Raw genomic sequence first — 12,338 nt, forward strand, 5'->3', positions numbered from 1 at the left:
GGAAGGGTTTCCATTAGCTGCTGATTATAATAAATGACATGTAACACTCTATTGTTCATTCTAAAATAGTACATGAGATTCTTCCTGAATCGTCTGCTGAGAAAGGCATTTAGTATCTATCAATGTCTTCCTTCTATTTTTTATTCTCTAGCACAACACATGAAATTATACAGCATTACTCAAAGAACAGCAGGGAAAGAGCAAAATCTGTATCTTAGCATGGGGGCCTGCAGTCCCAGCACTGCCAAACTCTGTGTAATCCTCTTTCAACCCTGAGTCTATATAAACCTCTCACTTCTCTTCAGTAGGGGTCTTTATACATGTGCATATGTATGTTCTTGCAGTATTTGCAATGTATCATTGTAAAGGGACTGGGGAGTCATCAGTTATTTACTTTAAGGTGTGTTCTGCCCTTGTTGTGGTTAATTCTAGACTTCAAAAATACAGACTATTTGCAGATTGGAAGAGACCAAGACGTTGCACAGACACAAGAGAGTAAAGTCCAAGGAGCAGAAGGCTGCTGGAGATTCAGGAGCAGCAGAGCTCTCCATGTTCCCCTTTAAAAGGGGGACAAATTCCCCCTTTTTTAAACCCTTCACTTATCTAAGTGATTTCCTCTGACGCTGACCAGCCTCTGACTATCATCTGTCCCTGTGATCAACACAAGGAGCCAGCCAACAGCCAAAACCAACAGAATGTGGAGACCCCAAAACGTGTGTCCCCAGTTATTTCCTCACAGAGTGGGGAAACATCAGCACAGGTTGCCCAGAGAGGTGGTGGATGTCCCACCCCTGGGAACATCCAAGGTCAGCTTGGACAGGGCTCTGAGCAACCTGTCCTAGTTCAGGATGTTCCTGCTCATTCCAGAGGAGTTGGACCAGATGACCTTTAAGGGTCCCTTCCATCCCAAACCATTCTGTGATTCTATGAAAGTTGAAACAACTTTCTTCATGTGCAAAGGCTGTTGGACTCATTAGAAACACCAAAGTTCATCAGGGGACTTGAGTGGACATTGCACAAAGAATAACCTCTCTTTGGGCTCTGATGTTCCGTGCAGACTTTAAGGCTCAAGAGAAGGATCACCATAAGGAACTGCTCAGCCACATGTGTGGTCTCCTGGTTTCTTCCAGCCTTTCTTCTGGAGCAATCCCAGGCTCGAGGCAGTGGCTGTGCTGGCCATAAGCAACCTGCTGCACCTCGTGGGATGAACAAAGTGCTGGAAACTCCCCCAGATTCACACAGGTGGTAGGTCAGGGACCAAATGACATGTTCAGCCCAAGCAATTGCATCTTGTTGCTTCACTGCCAGTGCCAGAGCATCACCACCAAGGCCACTGATGGAGGGAAACCCAAAGTTCCACTTTACAGCTTCCTACCAGAGAGGAAGGAGCAAGAATGAGGGGAGGATGACCCACATCTTCATTTACCCTCACACTGTCCGGGGCTCCACAGCCACTTCAGGACCACAGTCATCCCCAGCAGGGATGGGGACCCCCTGCACTCACGTGGATCTGCCCCAGACTCGGGTTTATTTTATCAACTGTTGACATCTTGCTGCGATTCAGTTGAGATTGGTGGGAGGACAGCACGTCTGCCAGTATTCTGACAAGGTTTGAAGGCATACTTTATAGCTGAGGCTGCCAAGATGAGCTCTGTCTAGTCTGGAGTGTTAGCAGAACACGAGGAAGGCATCCATAGCTTCCCTCACATCATTAATTTCTAATTACACTGTCACTTGCTTTCTACATTATTGCTTATTTACCAAACATAGCTTTATTCTACCGTCCAGTTCCTTATAACCAGCAAGCCCATTGTTATGCTAAAACCAATGTTCTAAATGTTATTTATTATTTGATAAACCTTGTGTAACCCTGAATGAGGACATTAAATGGCAAGAACACTACTTCAAAATCCCATTTTAAATAAGTCACCAAGACAGCTGTGCCTTTATAAAACACATTAGAGTGGCACTCAGAGCACATATGGCTCAGGGATATATACAAATTACACAATTTCTGTCATTCGATCAAATAAGAGGAACGTTTTGACCCCAGAAATGAGTCAAATGTAAGTTGTAATTCCAGCCCCACCGGAGGCCCCGCTGGTAATGGATCCTGACGGCTGATCAAAGAGCCCTGACCATTTGACCCACCAGATCAGCGACTTACTGTATCTATTATGGCTAATACAGGCCCCAGCTCGGAGATATATGGAGGTAAAGAGATAAAGGGCAATAGATACAGTAGATAAATGTTGATTTATACACATCCAAGCACACAGGTACAGCCACAGATGGATTTCACGTGTGCGGGGAGGGGCAGGCGTGTCTAACCCCACGCTGACATTTATACAGGAGCACATCAAGACAGATGCTCTGTGTGTGTGTGTGTACATCACAAATACCATCCCTCTCAACTCCATCTCCCCCGGGGTGTCAGCAGAACCCCTGCACTCACTGGGGCTCCCTGATTCACACACAGCCAGAGAAAACCCACCTTCTATTCCACACACGTGCTGCCCCACACAAACGTGTTTATGCCCTTGGATTTACCTTCTGAGTGTGAGCAGCCCCGTTCACAAGTTACCCAGTCTTGCCCTAAGGCCCACAGCCCAAATTAAAGCCCTTTTTGCTGCTCCACACTCCAGGTGAGACACCTGACACCATCAGCATCAGGTGTCCCACCAGGGTTGGGTGAAATCCTGCTTTTTCAGTCTCAGAATCCCAGAATGGTTTGGGTTAGAAGGGACTGTTAAGGACTGTTGAAAGCCCAGAGCTGTTTATGCCGATGCATCTCCCTGGCCTGAATAAACCACAGTGATGTTTAACAGCTTTCCATGAGGAATCACACAAATTAACTTGTTGGTACAGAAACAGGCAGATCGCTCAGCTGGAATAAGCTGCCCACTGAAAGCTCCTGGGATTAGTCAGAGCACAGGATCCAAACTGTCCACTGATAAATACTCAGCTCTTTCCTCCTTCCAAGCTGCCCGTTGCCCTGCCAGCAGCCAGAGGTATTCATGGAGAGAGGACAAATATGACAAACACCACCCTAAAGCTTTCCAAAACGTCCCCCCATGGAGTGGGTAGAGTCACATCCCTGCTCCCAACAAGCCAAGGGACAACAGTATCCAAAGCTGTGCCAGGGCCTGGCGGTTCCCACACCCTCATCACATCACCCCCAGCTCCCCAGCAAGGCACCTCCTGCATTTATTCACCCAGAATGTGATAGGATGACACCTTCTTGCAGGGTATTCCCAGCTGTAGTTAATCCATTTTTATAATGGACTCTTCCCACAAGTGCAAAAGTCTTGATGCCAAATTAAACCAACCTCATTCCTGTCCAACGACATGTGGAATTTCCCAGTCTTTCCCTTTCCTAGTGTTACTGTCCTTATCACAAAAGGCCTTGATAAATGTCTTTTCCTACTGACTTTGTGTGTGTTTTTATTTCTTTTGCCAGCACCATTGCATTTTTGCTCATCTTTCAGAGCACATCATGTGGTTGGGAATCTGCCCATTCCTTGGGATTTTTTTGCATTACTTATTTCCTTGTCTTTGTTTGGGGAGAGGAGTGGGAAAGAAAGAAAGAAAATTGACAGGGGTGAGGAATGATGCTCTGCCAACTCCATGAGACACAAGAGATACCTCACTCATCTCGGGGGTCAAATGTCTGCGATGGTTTGATCAGATGTCAAGTTGCATTTATACTCTGGCCTCTGTTGGGGTTGAATTACATTTCACATTTGACTCACTTCTGGGGTCAAATGTCCCTCCTATTTGCTAGAACAAGAGGAATTATTTTCCCCAAGCAGGTTGTTCTGGTGTGAGCCTGGATCAGTCAGCGCTCTCATTATGGTTTTGGCTCCTTTATTTCTGCATTTCATCCTCAGCTGAGACCAACCCCTTTGGGATGACAAGAACTGCAGCCATAACACAGAAGCCATCCCAACGAGGAGGATGAGGGGAAGGAGCAGGTCACCTGCTTTCACATGTTTTGGATGGTGCTTTGTTTGGGATTTATGAGGAGTTTGGGGTGTTTTGTTTTTAATTCTTCCCCCCAAGTCAGCAGCTGTGCAGGGTAGGGGATAATGAACGAGAGGCAAGTGAACCCTGATCCCAGCTTCTTGCCATGAGAAACTGGAGAAACCTGGAAAGCTTTGGGTTGGAAGGGACCTTAAAGCTCATCCTGTTCCACCCCCTGCCATGGGCAGGGACACCTTCCACTAGCCCAGGTTGCTCCAAGCCCCATCCAGCCTGGCCTTGGACACTTTCGGGGATGGGGCAGCCACAGCTGCTCTGGGCAACCTGTGCCAGGGCCTCCCAACCCTCACAGGGAAGGATTCCTACCCAATATCCCATCCAACCCTCTCCTCTGCCAGTGTGAAGCCATTCCCCCCTTTATCCTGACACCCCAGGCCCTTGTCCCGAGTCCCTCTCCAGTTCTCTTGGAGCCCCTTTGGGCACTGGAAGGGGTTCCAAGGTCCCTCTGAAGTCTTCTCTCCTCCAGGCTCAACAGAACCTCCTCAAGATCAAAAACCAGACAAGGTAAGGCTGCTGCCAGGGGGCTGCAGGATCTTGACTGGGGAAAAGAACCCAACCCACCAGGCCCATCTGTTCCAGTGTGATGGTTCCAGTACTGAGTCTGTATAACTTACCTTTGTCCCCACAGATCCCAAGGTTCTGAGCAACATCCCATGTGTGCTGTGCAGGGTTGGTGGTTTAGCAGCCTCTGAAGAGGGATTGTGAAATCCCACTCCTGCTGTTTAATGTACTCCTTCGGGTCACAACAGGTTTAGCAAACAATAAAAATTCATCTGGAATCTCCATTTAAATAACAGAGTTGTGTTATTAATACTGAAGGCATGGGGGGGCTATCAAGTGCTCTCTGGTAAACAGGCAGGTAAAATGTGCAGGTAAATGAGGGGAGAGGATGAGCTAGTGAGGGTGAGGAGGAAGGCTGCTCCCCATCCTCCTGGGCCAAAGCTCATGCTGGGTGTGAACCACCATTAACACCCCTCAGGGCATGAACTGGGATCCTCACCTTCCCTCCCACTACCCTCCTGCAACCCCAGAGAAGGTTATGGGGGGTCACTGCAGCATCCCAGAGGGGCACCCATCCCAACAGAACCCCAGGTGCCACCCTCTGCCCTTGCACCCCTTGGTCCCACTCCCAGTTCCTCTCTGACTGTCCGAAGAAAACTAGCACAGGGAGAAGAACTGGAGATGCAAGACAAGACAAACTTCCCCATCTATTTTCCAAGTCCCTTCCTATGGTGCTTTGCTGATGGAGAAGGCAGCAATACATCCTCCATGCACACAACCATCCCTGTAACAGGGGGTACCTGCTCCTCCTCTGCCAAGACAAAGATACTTCTTCCCTTTTCATCCTTAATTGCTACTCCAAAGTAAATAGAGAACAAATAAGAATAAACTCCTGTTTCCCAGGTTACAGGGATCTAAGCTGGTTTGGTTGATCCTTCTCCAGGATCAAACCCAGTACATGAATCCTCCACCACATGATAACCTTTGCTTTTCTTTGGAAACCAACTCTCCTCCTCAACTGTGCTGCAGCAAACTCTTCCAAACCCTGCAGCATCACTCCTGACTCCCCTCCTGTGCCCACCCATGGGGAAAGTGGGATGTGACAGGGGCTGAGAAGGAAACACAAATGGTTTGTGCTGGCCATGGTTCTGCCCAAGACCAGTCTGATCCTGCAGGGACATCATGGCCAGGGACTGTGGCTGGTCACTGACGACCCTTCCTCATGAGGCTGTGGAATAGTTGTTCCTGGGGGTTTTTAAAAGCAGAGTGTCCAAGACAACTGCCCCACGAGCATCCACCACCTGCTCGTGGGCTCTGCTCAGCCTGGGGAGGGGGACAGGGCTGACCCCTGGTTGGGGCAGCTTGGGCTCACCCTGTTCCTTTCTGTATTTACTCAACCTCTGGCAATTCCTGGGCTCTAATGATCAACCACACGCCGTTGTTGATTGACTACATATTTGTTTCTGCTGAATCACTCAACAGCACAAAGTTTGCTGTTCCTTCCCCACCCTGGAAATGCTTCTCACGCAAGAACAACCTCTCCCCACTCTGGAGCAGCAGGGGCTTCGAGTGCCTGCTTCCAGAGCAGGAACAACACTTCCAAGAAATGAGCCAACACGCTGCCACACTCTAAGGAGGTGAACTGCAGGTTTTCATCCTGTTTCCAGTGTAATATCCATAGTTTAATCCCCACTGTTATTGGAGTTACATTCACCATGGATGACTTGCCTGGTAACCCACAGCACTGCCACAGCAAACCTCAGGGACACAGACTGGTGTGTCTGTGGTCAACAGGCCCCCACAACAAAATGGCCCAACACAACCCAAAAATGGGATGGTGAAACGTATTAGCAATGAACTTTCACCTTCCCTCACAAGGCTGGATGTGATGAGATGCTTCCAGCACCTTGAATGTGCCCTGAGCCCCCAGCACGCTCTACCCATGCCAGAGGGATGCACATGGGACCAGGTCTCATCTCCTGGTCAGCGGGACAGGTAGGCACGTCCTGAAGTCCTCCCCTCCCAGCAGGACCTAAGCATGGGCTTAACTTTATAGAATCACAGAATGGTTTGGGTTGGAAGGGACCTTAAAGATCATCTTGTTCCAACCCACATATGTGTTTAAGGCTTCAGTGAATGGACATGTCTGTTCCATGTGCACCCAAGCCCAGAGAAGGCTCAGGCACCTGCAAGACACCTTCTATTCTGGTCCTCCACGTGTGGGTTTATAGCTCCAAAACAGGAAACCTTTGATTCCTTTTTCTCCCCTAACTGTTAATCTATTTAGCTACAGGAAACACTCTACATGAGGGAAGGAGACACCTGAGCTACACACAATACTTGGAAACTTCACCACGTCCAGAAACACCAACTGGAGTGAAGGATGGTGAGGCAAAGCTTTTCAGCCTCCCTGGTGGCAGAGCTGTGGCTAAGCCAGGCTCTGGTGACTCACAGCAGCACTGGCACACAAGTGCATCCCACTCCCTGTACTGAGAGCATCCAGTGCTGCTCCTTGGCAGCAGCCAGGCTGATCCTTCCCATGGACACTCCTGATGCCCCAGGGCAGCAGATTCACAGACAGCTCCTAGAATTTGTGCTTGGGCATAGCCTGACTCCCCTAAATATCTCACCACTCTCCCACCCCAGCAAACCAACACTCACCTGATTGGCAGATAGAAACTCCTGGGCGTTGTCATTCATTCCCATGTACATGTTCTCTCCATCAAACTAGAGAGGCAAAAGAAAGTTAAGAGTCAGTGAAATGCCATCTGCACACCACAGTCACGTGCATCCCAAATGCCCTCCTGGCTCTTCATATCAAGAGCCAAAATTCCCAGAGGAAAATCCTGAGCTGCTCCTTTAAAACTCTGGAGCATGTATGAGCACACTTACATCCTGGTTATTGCAGTGGGACGTGGTAACACAGCACAGTTATGGCATTTTTTTAGTGAAATAAGGAATGAATCACTCAAGTTCAAACAAATAAGCCAAATGTGTGCAAACCCACAGATGTGCCCTGCAGCAAAGATCACCCAAAAAAAGCTCTTGCTAAAATTCCTACTAAACCATTAATCAGCTGTAAAAAGCCAGCTTCCATTAATGGAAATTTCCAGGACAGGCAGGTCCCATCCAGTGCTCTCCCAGACCTCTGGGTACCCCTGAACACCAAAGCAAAGCTCCTGCAGCAACGTGGAATTGCTCTGGAGTGTACAGGGGGGGTGTGTATGCAAAGCCTGATCTCCCACCTTGATTGTGATGCTCTTTGCACACTCTGGCTGCCAGAGCACATTCCCCCCACCTCCTGTTTCCCTGCCTGCTCTGCCAGGACTGTGCCTCCATGGCCGGGCAGGAGGCCGAGCAGCCAAAGTATCCGTGTCCCCACAGCTCTGGAAAACACCCGGCTGCTAATCCACTTACTGGGCTACAAAACCCCTGTGGAGAACGACAGCTCTCCTCATTAATTAGCTACAGTGGGAGCTTTTCACTTGCTCCGATTCCAAAGGAAGGAAAAAAGCCCTCCAGGATTGTCTCCGGCTCAAAGTATGGCTGGGGCCAGTCCTCAAGGCTGAGTTCACAAATTAATTATGGCAATAAAACGGGCTGTGCCATAAAACACTCCCAAGACGAGGATGGAGGTACCAGCTGTGAGTGACACCTTGTACTTAACAAGGGGAAGAGCCAGCCCTCTTGCCCTTATGAGCAGGATGATGAATTGAAGGTTGTTCACCCTTGCGTGCCCTCTCACCCTCTGATATGAAGCTGATACCAGTTATGCCTTAACAGAAATTGGCTGTATTAAGAGCAATAAAGGCGAAATCTAAATAAAACCAGGTGAAGATTTTCAGCCTAGACAATTAATTACACTTCTGTTTCTCAGAGTGCTACAGGATTAGCTATTAAAGTCAGCAGAGTTAGTAAAGCCAAGTGGGGGTAACACTGCTCTGCTCGGCCTCAGACACCCTCTAATTGCCAAACTATCCTTTGGGATAGCAGAGCAAACCAATTAAAAGCTGCAAAATTGGAGCAGGTATTGTGACACTCATTAACTAATGCCAGCAGCAGCTGCAGCGGGGTGGAAGGGGATCCCTGTGCGAATGCTGGATTCTGTTAAATCTGTCAGGAGCTGTGGGATGCAGTGACCACCAGCAGCACTATGGGCTCACTGGGACAAGCAGCTCTCCCAGAAGGCAGCCAGGTGCCACCCACTCTAAACTGAACGTCCCTCCACCTGTTAAATGATCACTGGCACAGCCAGATCCTGCCAGCGCAGTTCCAGCTGGAGCTGCTGTGCTTCCAGGCACGGAGGCTCAACCAGCTCTACAGCCTACAACCAGCTCTGTACCCCCTGACAACCCCTCTGTACCCCCTGACAACCCCACCAACCCCAGCAGACACGGCTGAATGGGAAAAGGGGTGGCACAGGTCAGTGGAGAGAGAATCACAGAACCATTTAGGTTGGGAAAGCCCTCTAAGACCACCAAGTCCAACCATTAACCCAGCACTAAGCCATGTCCCCAGGTGCCACATCTACACAGCTTTTAAACCCCTCCAGGGGTGGGGACTCCATCACTGCCCTGAGCAGCCTGACCACCCTTCCAGTGAAGAAACTTTGCCTAATGCCCAACCCAAACCTCCTCTGGCACAACTTGGATCACTCTCCTCTTTTCCTGTCACTTGTTTCTTGGGAGAGGAGACTGCCCCCCACCTGGCTACAACCTATTTCTCCAGAAAACAGAAGTCACCTGGAAAGTTACATTCAGCAAACAAAAAATCTCCCTCACAGGGGAGGTCCAGGGCAGGACAAACACCCTCTTTCTCCATATCCTTCTGTTTGTCAGAAGGTATTTTTTTTTCTGGCTCTCTACTATTCCCCTACCTCCACTCCACACTTCCTTCTGCCCTTGCTGCCTTCATAACAATTGTAATGAATCCTGCCTTCAGAATTACTGTTCCTCTGATTGCCAGGCTGAGCAGCGAGCCTGAAAATCAAGACTCGAAATGCAATGGAAACTTTGGAACTTCCCCACTGCTGATTGGATTTTTTTTCCCTCTCCTCCAGGCTATGAGGGTGCAAACAAATTTATTAGAAATTCTCCCATCAGGATATTTTTTCAATTAGATGTTTGCCTGTTATACACCAGCCAGGTAGAGAAGATAAGTAATGTGCTCTCCCTCTTCTCATTATTGTTTTGCTACAGAATGCACTTCAAAACAATCAGCCCCACCATTACAGGTAGATTTACAGTAGAAACAGACATTTTAATATTCCTCTTTGGTTATAAACACTTCCTTTCTCCTTTGCTTTCAGACCTGGTGCAGACATTCATCACCCTCTGTACCCCAAAACTGATCCAACCTGCACTGGACAATGTGCACATGTGAGGTGGTAGGTATCACTTTCCAGTCCTAATTTGAAAGGAAAATACTCTTGTGCAGTTGTCTTAATCATCCTTTTGCTCTGTTGTAATTACTCAATTTTATTATTCTTTGGCTAATAGGAGCAGCCTGTTAAACAAATCAGTGGCTATGTCTGATTCTCACCCTCTCCTGCATGAAATGAGCACGAATCTGAGGAGGGAAGGAAAAAGGGAAGGGAAAGGGGGAAAGAGGAAAGGGGGAAGGGAAGAGAAAAAGGAAGGGGAAAGGAAGGGGAAATGGGAAATGGGGAATGGGGAAGGTGAAAGAGGAAAAGGGAAAGGGGAAAAGGAAGAGGAAGGGAAGGGGAAATGGGAAACAGGAAGGGAGAAAGGGAAATGGGAAGGGCAAAGGGAAGGGGAAGAAGGGAAGGAGAAGGGCAAGAGGGGAAGGGGAAAGGGAAAAGGGAAGGGGAAGGGATTCCCCTCTTCCAGAGGAGCTGCAGGTGGCATTGCAGAGCTCAGCCCCTACAGGGAGCTCAATTCAGATGTTGTCATACAAAGCACTTTTTTAATTTTGATTGCTTTTCTAGACTCACTTCGGTTTGTTATGTTTGCCCTACAACATTATTTTCAAACCTGTAAATGTGCCCAGAGGTCACATGGGTCCCATGTTTAGCAAGATGAAAATGAGTAAGGAAAATAAATGCAGGCAGCAAGTTGGGACAGACCCCAAAGCAGCTGTGGGATCTCTGGCTCTGAGCAAACACGGAGAACAAATGTTTGCTAACTGGGAAGGACCCAGTGGAAAGAAATACAACCTCCTGCCAAGATTCCAAGAAGGTGTTACTTTTTCATGGATGGCACTGCCAGCTTGTACAATTTATTATGAATCTCATCACATCCTTTTATTTCCTGAGAGCCATGAGCTGAGAAGAAAACCTCAACTCTGTAAGAAATATGTTGGCAGGACTCATGCCAGAATGGCTTCTATACCTGCAAGATCTCAGAAACCTTCCAAACTTTTTATATAATATAATTTTAATTTATATGCAGTGGGTTTGGGGGTTTGTGGTTTTTTCTTTGGTTGTCTCTCTCTTTTTTTTTTTTTTTTGAGGGGTCTTACCTAAATTTTGACATTCGTTGTTGGCAATACTAAAGCAGAGCAGCTTAGTCCACTGATAATCTGGAGCTGGAAAAAGGGGCCTGTTAATACAAATCCAGCATCATCTTCAAGGAGATACTAAATGACCAGTTAAGAACAAACTGGATGCTTCCAATGATTCCTACTGCTCAGAGCTATAAGCACTTGCCTCCCAGTTTTATTTCTTTGTGCCAGAACACAGAAGGTTTCATGAAAAGAGAAAAATCATCTTGGGTACCTTCCTTGGAGGAGTCTGGGGCTGCTACCTGGGAATCTCAGCTCCTAAGAGCAGATAGGAAAACACTTCAGGAGATGCCTGGGAGGAGTCTCAGGTGGATTCCAGAGCAGAAATTTGCCTCCAAAAGACAAAAAACATCCTGGACCAGGACATGGGAGGTGGGCAGCAGGTTCCCTCTCATGACAACCTCATTTCCAAACTGGGTGCACTGGGAATACCACCTTTCACCAGAGATGCTTGAAATGTAGCAGCTGGTTTTTGTGTCCAGTGAGCTCCACCTCAACCACCACTACCAACAAGGCACAGAGGGACCCACAATAATGCCATGCAAGAAATGCCTTCAGGTTTTTAGTGAGAAAAGAGTTAGGATACAAGAAAACTTGTATAACACAGTCAACGCCATATTTAATACTCCTCATTTTAAAATAATAACAATACAATAATTGCAGCCCATGTGTTGCTGGGCTTCATTCAGCTGTCTCTGATGGCACCCTGCCCAGCACTGGGAAACATAACTCTTCTTTAGAAAGTGTTACAGAAGTAGTTTTTGCCCACAGTTCATTTTTATCAGCATTATTTGAGTGGCAGAACCACATTCTGCTCTACAGGGCAGTCTGGCCACAGTACTTCCAGCCCTGCACAAAAGGCTCAGCCCTATGGGTGTGCTGGGCACCCAGCTCCAAACCCAGGGATCCTGGCTCTGGCAAGGATCCTCTTTACCAGTGCAATCTCTGCCTAATCCCTGGGATGTGGAACGCTCCCTCCAGCCCTGCCCCTGGCAGCACTGCCTCGGCGATTCCCTGCAGGAGTAATTCAGCCTCACGCCTCTTCAGGGAATACATGGCTGGGGTTGGCTTAATCTCTTTAACCGCAGTTTCCCCATTAAGGTCTTTACACAACCTCTGGCCCGAAGTGATCTACTTAGCATTATTTATTTGTCTGCTGAAATGCTCGGATGGCCCCTCGGTTGATCCTGTCAGGAAGGGTCAGGAGTTCAGCGCGAGATTTACGGCTCCCCCCAGGACCTCCCTGCGAGGGGAGCTCGGCATCTCCACCCCGG

At 48.2% G+C, this 12,338-nt stretch overlaps 1 protein-coding gene across 2 annotated transcripts in view; it reads right to left on the bottom strand.

The window, feature by feature from the left end:
• Positions 1–12,338, bottom strand: part of TOX2 (TOX high mobility group box family member 2) — a 161,323-nt gene that overhangs the window by 93,341 nt on the left and 55,644 nt on the right. For both annotated transcript variants that reach the window (XM_051802790.1, XM_051802789.1), the window contains exon 2: positions 7,204–7,269. In XM_051802790.1, the coding sequence (XP_051658750.1) occupies positions 7,204–7,269 (66 nt within the window). The remainder of the gene's footprint in view (positions 1–7,203; positions 7,270–12,338) is intronic.

This window comes from Manacus candei, unplaced genomic scaffold (genome assembly GCF_025592945.1).
Source record: "Manacus candei isolate 608988 ecotype Guabito, Panama unplaced genomic scaffold, ASM2559294v1 h1tg000057l, whole genome shotgun sequence".
NCBI lineage: Eukaryota > Metazoa > Chordata > Aves > Passeriformes > Pipridae > Manacus > Manacus candei.